The sequence below is a fragment of the Helianthus annuus genome, chromosome 12, assembly GCF_002127325.2.
Source record: "Helianthus annuus cultivar XRQ/B chromosome 12, HanXRQr2.0-SUNRISE, whole genome shotgun sequence".
Classification (NCBI taxonomy): Eukaryota; Viridiplantae; Streptophyta; class Magnoliopsida; order Asterales; family Asteraceae; genus Helianthus; species Helianthus annuus.
The window spans coordinates 159,410,929-159,429,043 of NC_035444.2; the positions used below are offsets into that span (position 1 = coordinate 159,410,929).

Here is an 18,115-nt window from a genome sequence, read left to right on the forward strand (position 1 = left end):
TAGCCTAACCCTAGAAGGGTGGTAACATGAGTAACATAGAATAAACCTAACAATACCCATAATATTATGGGAGGGGCGTTTCTCAACCTACAGCGTTGCCATTGTTAGGGGAGGCTTACAAAGTTAATGAACACACAGTCATAAATGTTTAACAGTAGCATAACGTGATTAACATGAGTCAAATAGATTCACATGAAATGTGGATTGAGGGTGCAAAAATGTTTAACATAGTGTGTTTGATATAGAAATGCATACTACACCCAAAAGTGTAAAATAGAAAATGGGTCATGTATACTCACCTTAGGTTGCGTTGCGTTTTTATTGGAAAAGATTAAATCAAGGGATTGCCCAAGAGAATGTGTACAAGAGATTTACCCTATTAATTTTGAGGATTCGTTAAATATTGGGAATTTATTTAAATAATAAGGCATGTATAGAATAATATTAACATTTTTAAAATAATAATCATATGTCTCATTTTTATATTTTGTATTTAATGAAATAAAAGTCAAATTATTTATAATTAGCGAATAATAATACTGTTTTTTTTATATATTATTAAAATAATAATTCTGATATATATATATATATATAAAATAATAATTCTGATTTTAAATAAAATAATAAATCTGAAGAATAATAATTCAGATTCAAATAATAATTTAAATAAAAAATTCTGTTATTTAATAATTCTGATTTTATATTAATTCTGAAAATAATTCTGATTATTTTGTTATAAAAATTCTGATTTATAATTAAATAATAAATCTGATTATTATAATTTAAACAAAGTAATAAATCTGATTATTATATAGAAATTCTGATTTTAAATAAATAGTAAATCTGAATAAATAAAGAATAATAATTCAGACTAAATAATAATTTAAATAATAATTCTGAAAATTTAAAAATAAATTTGATTTATTTTGTTGTAAAAATTCTGATTATTAAAAAGAAACAAGAAATAATAAATTTATGTTATAAAAATCTGATTTAAAAATATTTATAAATCTGATTAATAATATTAATAATATTTCTGATTAATTATAAAATAAAAACTCTGATATTTATATAAATAATTCTGATAATAATATTAAATAAAATTCTGATTATATATATAAAAGATTAAAAAAACAGAAACTAATAATTCTGTTATAAAATTTCAGATTTTACTAAATCTGTTTAATAATATTTCTGATAATATTAATATCTAATAATAATAATAATAATAATAATAATAATAATAATAATACTAATAACCGTAATTATATAAAAAAAGAACAGGAAAGAAAGAAACGAAAACGGTACCGGAATCGACGGTCGGTCGGCGAACACGCGGTGGCTCCGGTGGTGGTGCAGGATTCCGGCGAGACGGGAACGAAGACGCGAGTCGGTTACGGTAGGTCGATGCTAATGACCAGTCGGTGAGCCCGCATCCAAAAGCGTTACAGAACGCTAAAATCGGGGTGCATACGTAAATAGCAGCGACGTAGTACCACTTGAGCTGGTGGAAGATGTGTGGAAGAATGATAATGGAGACAATAGAAATGGTTAGATAGCCAACTATTGCGATCCATGTAGGAATCTGATCATTGAGAAACAATCGAGTGCGTTTTTGGTCATCACAAGACAGGGAAGGAAGATCGGGCAATGAGTTACCGATAATGGCTTCTTCCGATTTGGTTTTATTGTCATTGAAATGGCGATACAAGCCGGACAAAGTGTAATAAAGGACCTTTATGAAGTTGTAGAGCCCGTCACCGAGGATCATGGCTAACAACGTAAAGAAAATGATCTGAAATTAAACAGCCTGCATAAAGAAAATGATACATATTTAGCATCGCTAACCCTAAATTTTCCAATTTGGGTGTAACCCAAATGAATGCTTCTCTGTCTTTAAACTTGCTGAGAAATAACAAACAATAAACTAAAGAAAAGATACAATTTCACACCTGATTTCAAGACCAGATGACTCACCATTTCGAATTGGTTGAACCCCCTTGGTTAGTTGATTCATGGGTCTACTCACAAATCACAAAAAAAAAAAAAAAAAACAGATTTAGAAAATCGCGAATAACATACTTATGTTCACAAAAACGTCATGTCAAACCCGTTGAACCGGCCAATTTGCTTCTGATTGAGCGGTTTTTTTTTGTGGGAGATAGTGAATGGATGGAAAAGATATACTCAGTTCGCCGAACATGGAAATCCTCTTTCTACCACATTAGAGATTGAAAATGAGGAAACCCTAAATCAAATGAAAACATTAAATGCGTTATAGAATAACCCAAATAAAAAAAATGAATTTGGGTGAACAACTTGAACTTGAACAGATCCTTTTTCATGGTTTGGTTTGTAACTGAAGATCAAGAACTAAGAAATTGATTCACATAGCAAAAACCTATAAAAATAACACAAAAGTAGGGATGATTTATTTACCTGACTGAATAACATCATCAACCCCAATTTGAAACCCTAACTTGAAGGTTGAATAGGTGGTGGTAGAATTGAGTAGGCAATTCAACTGAGTGGTAAGCAGATGACCGCCATGGTAGCAAAACGAACAGACACTAAACTTTATAGTGTCCAGGGGAAGCGAGGAAGATGACTGCCTAGTAGCAGATGAAGCTTCTTGTTGTTGGTGTTGTGTGCGTAAACAATAGATGGATTTTGGTAATCCCATGGTACAAATTCTGCACATACGTAAACAGAAAATGAACTATATACAATTATATTTGTTGAAATCAAATGTGATGAATTACTTACGGTGGACGTCCATGCTTCAATTCAAAAGCCAAGCGTTGGTATATGAAGTTGGAGGTGGTTCGCGGTTGTAGTAGCAAGGATTCAGGAGGAGAAACAGGAGAGTGGGATAATTGGCTAACTACTCTAAAAAAAAGGTCAAATTCTTAAGGTAACCGTTAGTTATTATGGTTGAGATTTAATCTCGGAATTAACTACCTTCAATCAACAGTCCAAATCAATCCCAAAACGGTTAAAGGTCACTTTTTAGGTGGTTGAATTGTGAAGATAGTGGGCAGCAAAAGGTGGAGGTAACCACCAGCTGCGAAAACCGACAATAACCGTCGGGAACCACCACAAGAGCGGTTATTTTTGTGAGTTTAAACGGACGAGATTTAATCTCAGCTGGATCCAACGGTGGAGATTAAATAGAGAGTTGGTTAGACTTAATGGGTTTAATATATATATATATAATATTTAAATAATTTTTAAAGTATAGGGTTTAATAAGATTAAAAGTAAACCGTAAGGGTTATTTTGAACTTTTACTAAAACTATAATGGAAGAAAACTAAAATATATATCATGCAATAAAAGTTGATAAAATTGAGCGTGTGAGTATGTATCATCCAGTTGGTAAATAATATACGGTTAATGTTTGGTACAATACTAAAATAGTTTCAAAGTTTATATAAATAAATAGGAGAATTCATATGCAACTTGAAAGACACATAAAAGGAATAATTGAAAGGGGTAACGCTTTGTCTTTCATCATTGGTACCAAGTTAGAATCATATGAGGATGCCCTTCGCCATAATGTTCCTCTTTGGGTATAAAAAAAAAACCATGGCCTAAAAGTTCACTTAATTACAATCATTAAACAATTTGAAACCAAATCCAACATGTTTTACAATGTGATTTCATTTTCGTTTTTGCTTAAAATAGAAGCAATTTCTTGAAATTTACGTTTTCTTGTCCTATATTTGTTATACAAGCACAAGATTGGTGGTAATTAATCTGTTTTGTAATCAAAACTTCTGGCAACACCTTTATGATAGTCATGGGGTCTTTTACTTTGGCAATAACCATAGATATATTATTGTGCTTCTATGTAAGGGTGGCAAAATGGGTGGGTTGGGTAGGTTTGGGTAATGGGTTAGGATGGGTATGGGTTAGGATGGGTTTGGGTTAGAATGGGTAGGTTTGGGTAATGGGTTAGAAGTTCTATGATTTTATTTTCTACATGTTTTCCTCCAATGCTATTTTTGTGACAAGTGTATGATCAAAGAGATCGGATGAACTTATGTTATGTCATATATTAAGTTCTTGTATACTGTTATGATAACTATTAATATCTTCTTATTTTGAGATATACTAAAATGTAATTGATTTGTTAATTTAAAAATAATGAATACACAGTTTCGCTTATTTTCTTTTTCCGGCATTCTGGTATAAATTTTGTTGAAAATGGAGTTATACTCATAATAGAGAACTTTTTGGTTATCGTAAGTTATAGCGTGTGCCGGTACCATGACGAACTAAACTGATACCGCCGAACACGGTACCGGTACTCCTTTTTATGGGTTTCCATAGATGTAAAACTTGTGGCGATATTCCTTTAGGCATATCACGACTTTATTTTTTAGGTGTTTCTCTTCCGGTTTCTATATACAGTGCCAGTGTCGTACTACTACCATAACAAACCGGCGGGGCATATCATGATTTTATTTTTTGGGTTTTTCTCTTTGACTTGTTATATCTGAATGAAGAAAACATAACCACCATTCATTTGGTCACAAAAAGTAAGACATGTGTGAATATGGAGATTCAGAGGCACAAGGGAATTTTAATGTAACTTTAGTTAATTAACTTTTTGACTGGCACAAGAAAGCAATTAATAGATGTGAAGCTTCTTTTTATGATATGATCCATATTGATTAGGAGGCCTGGCCTGCCTGCATGTCACATTTCTCTTCGATTACGTAAAGGTACTCTTTCCTCATGCTTATACCCACCTTATCATTATAATTGTCTCTAACATACTAAATATTCTAAACAAAAGTTTAAGTTTCTAAATTTACAATATTAATTACTCTATATCTTAAGCAACTTTTGAACTATCTTCATTTGGGACCACGAAAGAAGAAAAGCACATGTAATTGTTAAATAATTTGTTACTTTATCTGGCTTTTAGAAATTTGAGTTAGGTATTTAAAAAACAATAAATTAAGTTTATAATTTATATTTAAGTTGCGTGTGTTTTCACCATGTTTTTGCATCATTAAATTTAGTTAGTTTTACTATTGAAAAAATACATATATATGCATAAAAAGAAAAGCTGAAGACGAGAGAAGAGGAGAGGAGAGGGGCATTAAGGTGCACATGGTGTGAAGTGGTACCAACCAATGTCCAAATTTAAATGACACAAAATCTCTTACAAATTCGATATGTTCCATACAAACACATACATACATACATACACGATTAACTTTCTGTTTTGTCCCACCAACACCCTTTCTTTCTTTTGCCCTTCTATTATTGTGAAAATATAAATATAAAACTGTCCAATCAATTTTATCAACTAATTGTATTGTTGTTTCAAGTTTTCCTTTGCGATAAAGAGTTAAAACTAAAAGAGTTGTTTTGTATCTTATGTGACAAAAGTACGATTGTGATAGTAATTTGGAATATAGCGAGCGAGCTAGGGATATATTATTGAAACAGGGTAGGGATATGGTAAAAAGTGTCTAAAATGTAAGAAGGGTAAGAAGTGTTTTAAACCATTGGATATTTATCTAATGGTTGAGATCAATAGGGTATAAAAATGTAAATTGTGTTTTAATTAGAGGGACCTTATGTAAAACTGAAGGACAATAGTGTGTTTTTCAATGTTTGAAATATGGTAACCATATCATACACGACCAAAAAACTCCTACGTTTACTCCTTTTTCCTTAAATATCGGAATTAATGATTCACCTTAATTGTAGGAGGTCTTTGGTTGCATATTCGTCATACATTATCATAACGAGAACTGTAATCAGATTCATGGCATGGTGTTTTAGAACAACTGGATAAATTGACTATGATTCAAGTCATGGTGTTTTATCTGGAGACATTGTTCATGGCGTGGTGTTTTAAACATCTATGATTCAAGTCATGGTGTTTTATCTGGAGACATTGTATAAAAATCGTAAACACCCTGACTATGATTCAAGTCATGGTGTTTTATCTGGAGACATTGTTCATGGCGTGGTGTTTTAAACATCTATGATTCAAGTCATGGTGTTTTATCTGGAAACATTGTTCATGGCGTGGTGTTTTAAACATCTATGATTCAAGGCATGTTGTTTTATCAATACAAAACATTCCCAGATTTTAAAACACCATGACTATGATTCAAGTCATGGTGTTTTATTTGGAGACATTGTTCATTGCGTGGTGTTTTAAACATCTATGATTCAAGTCATGGTGTTTTATCAATACAAAACATTCCCAGTTTTAAAACACCATGACTATGATTCAAGTCATAGTGTTTTATCTGGAATCCAAAAAACATTGTATTGTGATTACATCCATGGTGTATTAACATCTGGAGAATCAATACAAAACATTCCCAGAATTTAAAACACCATGAGTATGATTCAAGTCATAGTGTTTTCTGTAACAACTCTCACTAAAATTAATACTTAGTATGTTAATTATCTATCAAGGAAACCCTAATTAAGACACCCAAGTGATTCTGTACAAACCCTAAAATTTCCAGAACAATCGGAATCAGGATCAGGGCCCCTAAAACTCGAGGGGGGGGGGGTAAAACCTAGCCAACGATTATCACAATAACTCGTTGTCAAAATTTTAAAATAAAATTCTGTCAAGTCAGCAAGCCTAGTCCCGAACCCAGCTACCCTATAAATAGACTGCTTCCCTTACGGACCGTAAGGGACAAGGCTTACGGTCCGTAAGCGAGGTCTAAAAATTTGTATAAATAGCCGACATTGGGACTTGAATTCTATCTTTGAAACGACGTAAAAAGTCGAAATACGCACGGAGTTATACTCTGTTTATCATCAAAACACACACGGATCACTAATTGCTTCCGCAATCAGGGTAATAACTCGATCGCTATTACGATTCAACGTCCGATCGATTATAACTATCCAACGATTGTTTGAGTGCTGCTCAAATTGAGTTTATACTTTGTTATTCGTCGTGATTTCGACTTGAATGTTTGAGTGCTGTTTGAATTCGGACTATACTCTGTCATTCATTGTGAATCCGTTGAATGGTTAAGTATTGCACCTTATTAATCGTTGTGAGGGTTTAATCTCGTGAATTGTCGTAACTGCTGTATTAGTTACTAACCCGTTTGTGTGTGCATTATTATTTAAATTAGGTTAAATCAAAGGCTAATCAGTAGACTTATACTCTGCTCGTTAAATCTGCAATGTGAGTCATTCTCTTTTTATCAACTGTTTTACAATACTGCAAATTATTTTCAAAAAGTTATAATTACAGGGACTAAGTCGTGGATATCTTAAATCACTGGCTAGTGGAGTATTGTGCACATTACTAATTTTCTCCCAGTTAGGTTCATTGACCTACTAGGGATAATCATCACTATTTGGGTTCATTGACCTAATAGTGGTATAACCATCGTCACCATTGTGACACAGCGCCAGATAAAAATAAGATATAAACCATCGTAATCGCTCTTATGCTGTAATTAATAACTATGCATCATTTTATGTAAATAGAATGATTCACTCAGTATTTCCCGCTGACAAAACCTTTTTCAAACATGTTTCAGGTGATCTGTTATGATCCAGGAAAAGTGTCGTGAAGCACTACAAGCTTAAGAAAGTGGCTCATGATAAAGTAAAGAAACATGTTTTGTAAAATAAAAGATTTCCCAGTAAAATCAAATGATTGTAAATTACCGGGGTTTTATCCCTAAATTATGTAAACGGGCAGTTTTAAATATTGAAAGATCCTGTTTTAAAAGACTTCCGCTGTCGCCTAAATTAAAATACCACGGGATTTATGTCCCGCGGCTCCTGAAACGGGTCAAACCGGGTCGGGGGCCGTGACAGAAAAAGGTGGTATCAGAGCCACTGATTTAAGCTTACTATTGATTTTAGCCTATTAAAGTAAAATACTTAGGAATTCTAATTGCCATTCTGTGAATATATGTTTGAGTAAACTGACTAATTGTGTACAGTATGAGCAGATCTTTATATGCTAGCCAATGTAGCAATTAATGCAAATCCTTAAAAAAAAAAATTTGACCCAAGTTTTAGCACCTTTATTATCTACCGTCTAGAAACCTTATTTAGTAAATAAATAAATTTACAAATAAAACCTAGTGTGTTTTAAATTTTCAGTTGTTTTGGTAGTTACCCAGTATGAAATAATATTTAAAAGTTTTTCTATAAAATTTTGTTATAAATTTTAACTTAGTAATTGTGTGTATTTTGCTAAACAGCATGAGTGACTTGTCTGACGCCCTTCAGAATTTAAATCTCTATCCAGTAAAAATAAAGGTTTCCAGAGATTTCAATAGGTATATACCAGACATAGAAGAACCTATAGAATTCAACGCTTTACCTCTCGAGAAACCCAAGCCTAAGAAAATGGAAATTGGGGAAAGTTCTAGGCAAATTGAAAGGTTACCATCTCAGGAAGAGCTAGATTTTATATTGGCAAGCTATAATACTATTAAGCCTGTTAATGAAAATGTTTTTATTCACTTTCTTGAAACACCACTACCAATGAACTTAGAACCAGCTATTCCAAATTCTTCAATTCACTCGCAAATAGACGAATGGTTAACTAATGAAATATAGTTCCAAAACCATCCCTATAAGCTTTTTCCTCAGTTTAATCCAGAACCTTTACCAAATCCACCAATGAGTAATGAGCATATGGCTGAACTCCGCCACTTTGGCGAAGAACTAATGGATGCTGAAAATAGGATCCAAGAGATTGGAGGACAGATCTCCTGGAAATACGATGAGAGGGAACGCCGTTACTAGAATATCATCTAACAAAGGATAGGGGATTTATGAAACTGTGGTTGTGTAATAGTAATAGTCCAAATCAGTCTGTAAAATAACTACAAATAAAATTTTGTAAGATAAAAGTGTATATTGATGCCTACTATAAAATATAAAAATGGGAATCGAGAAATCGATAGTTTTGGCTATATGTATATTGTGAAATTTGTATGATAATTTTGTGTATAATTGTTATTTATTTGATACTAATAAATTTTATATATATATATATATATATTATCAGATGGAAAACGCGAATAATGAACCAGTTAATGAGGTTAATCAATCTGAGCAACAACCAGGGGATCAATATATGACTAGGCAGGATATAGAAAATATCGTTGCTCAAGGTATAGCCAATGCTATTCCAGCAATAGTTGCTAAAGGGATAGCCAATGCTATTCCAGCAATCGTTGCTGCTGTTAAAAATCCAATAGAACCACAACAAATCGTTCCTAGCAAACGTATTTCTGAAGATAACTTCAGTAATAGCGTAAACGGAGGCAATAATCATACTAATCATGAGAATGAACCACGGCAAGCTCCTCCCCCTAAGAAAATGAAAGATGCAACGCCTGGTTGCACTTACAAAGAATTTCTTGCTTGTAAACCCACTGAGTTTGCAGGCAATGAAGGAGCGACTGCGGCACTGCGTTGGTTAGAGAAAACCGAGGCAGTAATTGCCATAAGTAAATGTGCTCAGGATGATCAGGTCATGTACGCGTCAAACCTTTTCAAAGAAGGGGCGCTAGAATGGTGGAATACGGTGTTACAAGCAAAAGGAAGAAGGATGGCGTATGCTATGAACTGGGAAGAATTTAAGAGCTTTGTAGAAAGAAAATTTTGTCCCGAATATGAAAAGAAACAAATGACAAATAAGTTTTTAACCCATCGGATGGTGGATGTAGATTGTCGAAGGTATACTTCGACATTCTTCGAGTATGCTCGAGTAGTACCAACCCTGGCTTCGCCAGAGCCGGTACTTATTTCTCGTTATATTTGGGGATTGATTGCTGAAATCCGTAATATCGTCAAGGCTGCGAAACCTCGCACGATTGATGATGCGGTGGATTTAGCCAATTCTCTGACTGACGAACTAGTACGGACAAGAGAAGAAAATAGAAGGAAGGAAGTAGCCCAAAAGATTACCCAAGGATTCCGTCCGAGTAACCATAACAATTTCAAGAAAGGAGGGAATGGGCAATCTTCCACTAGCCCATTTTGTAATTCTTGCAAAATTCCGGGGCATCAAGAAGATGATTGCAGGAGGAAGAGATTTTCAGTCTGCTACAACTGTGGAGAAGCTGGACATCTTAGGCCAGATTGTCCAAAACTGAACAAACTATCTAACAATAAAACCAAACCTGCAGAAGAAGCAAAAAGGAATGTAAGAGCCTTCCAACTGACTGCTCAGGAAGCAGAGCTCATTCCAGATGTGATAGTTGGTACATTCTTAGTTCACAACATTTACACAAAAGTATTATTTGACTCTGGTGCAAACCAAAGTTTTATAAATATTTCATTCTGCCAAACTCTTAACTTACATTTAACCAGCATTAGGTAAATTTCTACAGTGGAAACGGCAGATGGGAATTCAGTTAAAATAAATAAGGGTCTGCAAAACATAGAAATAGAACTTTTAAGTCATAAATTTCTGCAACCCCATTATCTATGAAATTAGTTGAATTTGATGATGTGTTAGGAATGGATTGGTTAATAAACAATCATGCTCGAATTATCTGTGATAAGAATTCTATAGAAATTTGTGCACCCACTGGAGAAGTAATAATGATTATAGGAGATAAGCCATGTAAACCCATAAAGTTTATATCAGTAATGAAAGTTGCTAATTAGGAACAAAAGCAAGTAATAGTATAAATAATTTCAGTAATCATTAATACTAAAGATAAAGAACTTAAGGAAATTTCTGTAGTTTCAGAATACCCAAATGTATTCCCAGAAGAATTACCAGGGTTACCACCAGATAGGGAGGTAGAATTTAGGATTCATCTAATTCCAGAAACTATACCGATAGCCAAGGCACCTTATCGGTTAGCACCCAGAGAAATATTAAAACTGAAAAAAAAATCAATTAGATGAATTATTAAGTGAAGAGGAGGCACCCGTGTTGTTTATTAAGAAAAAGGATGGTCCGATGAGAATATGTATTGATTATAGAGAATTGAATAAGGTTACAATTAAGAATCGATACCCATTACCTAGGATTGATGATCTTTTCGATCAACTTCAAAGAGCTAGATATTTTTCTAAGATATACCTACGTTCCGGATATCATCAATTGAAAGTACAAGTGGAAGACATACCTAAAACTGCTTTCAGAACTAGGTATGGTCATTACAAGTTTACAGTCATGCCCTTCGGATTAACGAATGCACTTGCAACATTCATAATGAATAGGATCTGTAATCCATATTTGGATAAATTTGTAATTATCTTCATCGACGATATACTTATTTATGCCAAAAGTCAGGAAAAAACATTATCAGCACTTGCATGCACTCGTAACTTTGTTAAGAAAAGAAAAGCTTTTCGCCAAATTCTCGAAGTGTAAATTTTGGTTGCCAGAAGTACAATTTCTAGGTCATATGGTGAATCATGAAGGTATTCATGTAGATCCTGATAAGATAGCAGCAATTACCAAATGGAAAGTTCCGCAATCCGCAATGGAAATTAGGAGTTTTGTAGGTTTAGCCGGATACTATGGACGGTTTATTAAGGATTTTTCCAAGATAGTTATATCATTAACTAAGCTAACCTGTAAAACAGTTAAGTTTGAATGCGGACCTAAACAAGAAGAAGCCTTTAGGATCTTAAAGCATAAATTAACAAATGCCCCAATCCTAGCCTTACCAGAAGAAACAGAAGATTTTAAAGTATATGGTGATGCTTCAAAGCTAGGATTTGGACGTGTGTTAATGCAACGCAAAAAGGTAATTGCGTATGCATCAAGGCAATTGAAAAAGCACGAAGAATGCTATACCCCTCATGACTTATGTAACACCTCAAATTTTTGTGTCCAATGATGTGTTAACACGTGTCAAATGGTTACACGTGGCATTGATATTAAATAAAGGACTAATTTTGACAAACCTTGAAAGTATGTAAGTTCGAGGGTTATAAATGTCAACAAGGGTAAATATACTGTATAGTAACCCTAAATAATGCTTGTACCTTCAAACGAATAAATCATGGATCGTACGGAAGCGAAACGCGGAAAAAAGTGAGAGATTACAAACCACAGGGGTTAACTGTGTCAACATGTTTAATTATACCTCTGAGTGACCCTTTAACGTTCCCAAGGCTTTGTAACAGTGTAATACACTCACTAGAATGCAAAATATAAATTTCGCGAAGTTCCGTTATAAAACGAGAAAGTTACGATCGGACTCGTATGAGAAGGGTTAAAAGCGTTAATAATATAATTTAAGGTTTTCCGGATAATAAATAAATTAACTGGGGGCTTAACAATGCGGGTAAATAACGCGAGGCCCTTAACTGTAATTAACCGAGGGCCAATTCGCAAAGTTACCCCTTCAAACCCGAAAGGTCAGGTAATTAATTACCAAGATTTTCTAATCATTACAAAAAGATTTAAAAAGATTTATTTTTAACCCCTTACGGACCGTAAAGGGTATGCCTTACGGACCGTAAGGAGGGGGAATGATTGCTGATGATCCGCCTGTGGCTTACGGACCGCAAGGCCGAAGCCATACGGTCCGTAAGCAACGCCCAGCGACAGATTGTTGGCTGTTGGCTGTTTTAAGCGGCAAAACATGAATTTATGGGTTTCTCAGGGTCATGGGCGCCCCCTACTCGACCCATAACTCTCTAGGACACATGCCACTGATCCACATTCATTTATAGGATGTGTTGTAATGATCTAAGGGCTTGTCTTTGACTATAAATAAGCACCTTGTGCTCATAAGTTTCATCACAACCCAACAACACTTCTCTGGCCATTCTAAGAGCTCTCAAGCATTCTTCTTTGTTCTCTAAGCAAGTCTCAACTTCTGTAAGTCCATTAGATCCTTTGTGGTTTGATTTATACTTAGTAAATAGCTAAAAACCAAACCGTCGTAAATACAGTTTGACTTCAAAATAAGTCCGTAATGGCTCAGGCTTATGACGGATCAAAAGTAGTTATGAGCTGGTATTTATGTGGGTAATAAACCTCTAAAAGGGTTCCCTCTGATCACCACTCTAACTAGTTTAAATGTCGAGTCAAACGAATGCTTAAAAAGTCAACAGAAAGCTATTTTAGCGATTCTTGTATAATCTGTAATATAAACGATATGCAACCTGTTTAGACACTCATAAAACATGATATTAAGTATATAAACTTGTTTACGCTCGTTTGAATCGACCATTTGCTATATTGACCCGGTTCGGAGCCGAATGTCGCAAAAGTTTGACTTTTGCTTTGACTTCAGTTCTGACCCGTTTTAGTGAGGTATAGATATGCCTTAGGACTCTCTTAGGACTAGGTTACATGATGGTATAACCCTCTGTGATCGGTTCATGATTTGTCCGAGTCTTTTACGCATTTCCGTTAATCGCCTAAAAGTTGACCGTAACGGCCTTTTTAAAAATAAAACGGGTATTTCGGACACGTGAACGGACCATAACCTTGCTTACTAAATTATAAGCATGTCCTTAAAGTTTCACGTCAATCCGAGGTCTAGAATAGGAGTTATGCTAAATAGCGCAATTAAAGTAAACTTTTGTAATAAACGGCGCAATTAGCATAACGCCTATCTAAACCAAGATTTCGTCACCAAAACTTTTACCCACTGTTATAAAATAATATTTTTGGAATTTTAAAGATTTTTAATAATTTTTACCTTGCTCATAACCTGCGGTTATGGCTACGGTTCGGTAAATACCGAATATGCCCTTTTCGGCCAAAACATGAGTTCTACAAGGTCTTTTGACCCGATTCCAGTTGCTACTGATTTTAAATAATAAATAAAGTATTTTAGACTTTATAAACTGTTCGGGAAACTCATATTTCCTGTAGAACTCGAAAAGCTCTTTAAAAGTCTTTAAAATGACCGAAAAACCCCTACGGGGCGTAATATTAACTTAAACTCGTTACGGGCATCACGGAAGGTATCCTACTGATACCACAACCTCTTTGAGGCATATTGACTTAGGAAATAAGCGTAGGACTCTCATGGTTAACCGTCTCGCCTATTGCGCGCACGGTTCGGCTTATGAAACTAGTTTTCGTAAATTAGCCGATATGGGTCAAACCATATTATTTTGACCCCAAAATCCAGAGTGTGAACCTTGAACCCATATAAAACAAGTCTCTGAACTTGTTGGGTCGGAATCACACTCCATTCTCGGTTTTCGCCTTTTCGCGCGATTAAACCATGTTTATATTTCGGAACCAACCGGTCTAGGCTACGGCCAATATAAAGACCCGTTAGGATTCTAATAGGTTAATTAAAACCTTCGTTCCAGAATAGGAGCCCCAGTAAAAGCTACTTGTGACGTAATCCATTAAGGAATATACTTGCAAAGGTAAATACTTTTAACTTATTTTCCCTATACGGGCTTGGGATACGGTATAATATTTACCGCTTGATTGAGCATCATATCTTCCATCGCTTAGGTGGTTAATTGAATAATATGATCGGCTCATTTAAACAGTTTTGTTTCTTAAAAGCCTTTGGGGGGTTAATGACCGTTGTCCCGGATATCCTTGGCATCATTTTACGAAATGGCCACGACCTCGACATCCCGGTGTAGGCGTACACCCGGTATATTATGTCGACATTATTATTTAAAAGACGTAGCCGTTGGTTTTTATACTACGGTTTTACGCAATGTGGTGTGTCTATTAATCTTTAACCCGGACAGGATCCCGGGCTACTGAACGCATAAAAGGACATGTAATTCGTTCACAAGATTTTAATAATTTTCCCAAGTTATAAAAGAGTTTGTGCCTCGTGCATTCAAATCAATTTTAATAAACATTTTCAAATGTGTCAGTTGAACGTATTTACCAGTGTAAACTGACGTATTTTCCCAAAAAGATTAAGTGCAGGTACTACACGAAATTGGCTGGTAGTAGCTCCCTAGCATCGTGATAAGTCTCGCAAGCTTGATGCTGTATCTGACTGAACAATACTTTATTATTATTTTGATCCCATGTGGATACAATTCGACTTCTGTAATACACTTGATATTACATTTAAAAGGTTGAATTATATTTATCTTTTTGCTTTCGCTGTGCATTCATATAATTGTGTGGTTTGACTATATTGTTGCCAACTACGTCACGGTAATCCCCCACCGGGCCCACCGGTGATACACGTGGAATTCGGGGTGTGACAGGTTGGTATCAGAGCCAACATTGAGTGAATTAAACACTATCCTAAATGTGTTTAATCTCAGTGACACAATTGCACATACTTGAGTCTAGACAAGAACTTAGGACAAATTCGAATTGTTATTCCAATTTTGTCTTTTTCTTTTATTATTGGTATTTAAAGTTTTATAAAGCAGGAAATATGCCGCCAGTGATCTTCCGAGGAAGAGGAAGGGGAAGAAGAGGCAGAGGAGAGATCGTTACTCATCACGATCACGAAGCCGGACCTTCAGGTACGCGAGTTCCTTCGACTACAAGGAGTGAAGAACCGCAGAGGCGAAGAGACCTTTACGAACCTGCGAGGCATTCCACCTCGCACAGCTCGACGCCATCATACCGGCACTCATTCGGGCCAAATTCAGAGAATGATCCCAACAACCCGCAACCCTCCTTCAAACCTCTACAACGTTCGGTATCACACCGAAATTACGACGACCCTACTCCATACTTCATAGGTCAGTTTAATCCAGCTGACTATATCCAAGAACCTTCAGGTTTTGTTCCACTAGGGCCACAAGATCACTTCTCCGAAGATCATATGGACGAAGATACGGATCCGACAGAACCTGCTCGTGGTACGCCCACGCATCCGATAGAAGTCTCTGATGGGTCATCCTTCCATGGCACACCCTACCAGGGGCCAGATAGTTTCCAAGCGTTGTTTGACCGACATGAGTGGTACTACACACCACCTCAGCAGACATCACAACAACCGCGACATCCGCAAGATCCTTCCGAGGATTCACGCTTTGTGGCAGTTACGCCACCACCTCCGCCACCGGTACAGCCAGTAATGCCTGATCCGCCAAGGCGTAGGAGAACAAATGCTCGTATGTCCACACGAGGAGGAGGGGATTTCCACTTCAGCACCCCTCGACACTCTAGTAGTAGCCACTATCCGCCACTACAAGAAGAAGGACCTTCAAGTCCTATACAGGAGGCGAACTCCGCACCAGCTGCACCAAATTCGCCACCATTTGGGTATGACCAACCCATACCTGCTTACACGGGTCCAACGGCTTATAACCCGTTCGAACCGTCGCAAGCGCATTACAACTACAATTATGAGCGCGACCCATATGTGGTGTCGGCTAGATATAATGCACGCTATCCTGACGGAGCTCATGGGAACATGGGAGCAGCGGACTACTCAGCTCATGGGTATCCAATACCTCCCAGACCTCCAGTTCCGCAACAAGCGCCACAACCACGTTTCTCTCCTCCTGAGCAGGAAGAGATACTCCAACGACTAGATCGTGTGGAGAGAGAGTTCGAGGAAGAGAAAAAGAGCCACCGAGGATTTCTCAAGGGCTTGGCGAACCTACTAAAGGGCAAAAAGAAGAAACGTGACCACTAGCCCTTAATAGTAGTACTATTGTAATATCTATTTTTGAAATAAGTCCCTGCGTGGACATTTATCGTTTTCCAGTCCCTACGTGGACTTATCTTTTAGTCCTTGCATGGACACCTATCTTATATTAGTCCCTGCGTGGACTTGTCACTCATTTTAAAACCTCTATGGAGGTATGTACTATTTAAAAGACCCGTTTAGGGCAATATGTAATAGTATTTGAGATTTTGGAATGTATGATATGAGTTTTGCTTTAATATATATGAAATAAATCAAAACCATTCCTTTTAAATTGATCTGCCAATATAAAGAATCTTAGAGTGAAACCTAGCCAGGTGTCTTTTAAGATCCGGCCAAGATGGTACGACCAAATTAAAAGATTCAGATTCCCTGTTAACCTCTGCAAGCATGTTGACGATCATGGCAGATGCGATTCGTTAAAATCACACAAGTCATTCTTATGCAATAATCCTTTAGAGGATTTCAAAGACCCAACTAAATGATTTATAAATCATGGGCAAAAATCATCAATAAAGATGATCATTTATAAAACATCCATTAGTGATGTAGTGCCTACGGGCCAACCTTATTTAAAACATCCATTAGAGATGTAGTGCCTACGGGCCTGTTTTGTTAAAACATCCATTAGAGATGTAGTGCCTACGGGCCAACCTTATTAAAACATCCATTAGTGGTGTAGTACCTATGGGCCGTAATAATTGTCTTATAAGGACAGAAGACAGTGGTGGTCTATGACTCCCTGTCAGAAAGGGGTAAAAGAACTACGGTTCAAACCTCTATGCCTTTGATTCTCTGAAATCTCGGCTAATATTATAAAACATCCTCGTGATTAGGCTTTATGCCGCCGATATTATTGTTATAGCTAAAATAGGATATATTCAGATCCTAAAACTAAGTGAGTAATAAGTTAATCAGATATGGTCTCTGTTACCATGATTAACAAAATTGTCATAAAAGACAACTCCATAATAAACTCCTGAATAAAATTTTGTTATCTTCTGTAACAGATTCAAGTTACAATGGCGGATCCCAATGGAGAAAACAGCCATACAAACGAAGATGACTACGATAATGCGCAGGTGCATCTGACCGGCGCACAGCTAAAGGCTCTAATTGACAATGCTGTTTAGGCAGCTCTTGATCGTCAATACACCGAGTCTCATAGCAGATCTGTATCAAAACCACTCTCCAAACCAAAGACACACTCCAAACCACCCTCCCAACCCAAGAAAGATGACGACAATCACTCGTCAGCTGAGAATAGTATTCGTCGTGAACGAGAATACACTGATGCATCCGGTGCCAAGGGTTGCACCTACAAGTATTTCGTATCTTGCAAGCCCCGGGAATTCACAGGGGAGAAGGGTGCTGTGGATTGTATCACCTGGCTGGATGAGATGGACACTATTGTGGATATCAGTGGGTGCGCGGAGAAAGATGTGGTGAAGTTTGTGTCCCAGTCATTTAAAGGCGAGGCCCTAGCATGGTGGAGAGCGTTGGTACAGGCATCCGGTAAGTCTGCTCTATACAAGATGACATGGGAGGAATTTAT

At 36.2% G+C, this 18,115-nt stretch overlaps 1 protein-coding gene across 1 annotated transcript; it reads right to left on the reverse strand.

Annotated features, from left to right (window-relative positions):
* Positions 1-1,172: 1,172 nt before the first annotated feature.
* Positions 1,173-1,771, reverse strand: LOC118485149 (probable metal-nicotianamine transporter YSL7). Its single transcript, XM_035981419.1, has 2 exons — positions 1,309-1,771; positions 1,173-1,210 (listed from the first exon to the last, which is right to left on the reverse strand). Exons 1-2 carry the CDS (start codon positions 1,769-1,771, stop codon positions 1,173-1,175), a joined length of 501 nt encoding a protein of 166 aa, XP_035837312.1.
* Between the last annotated feature and the right edge of the window lie 16,344 nt (positions 1,772-18,115).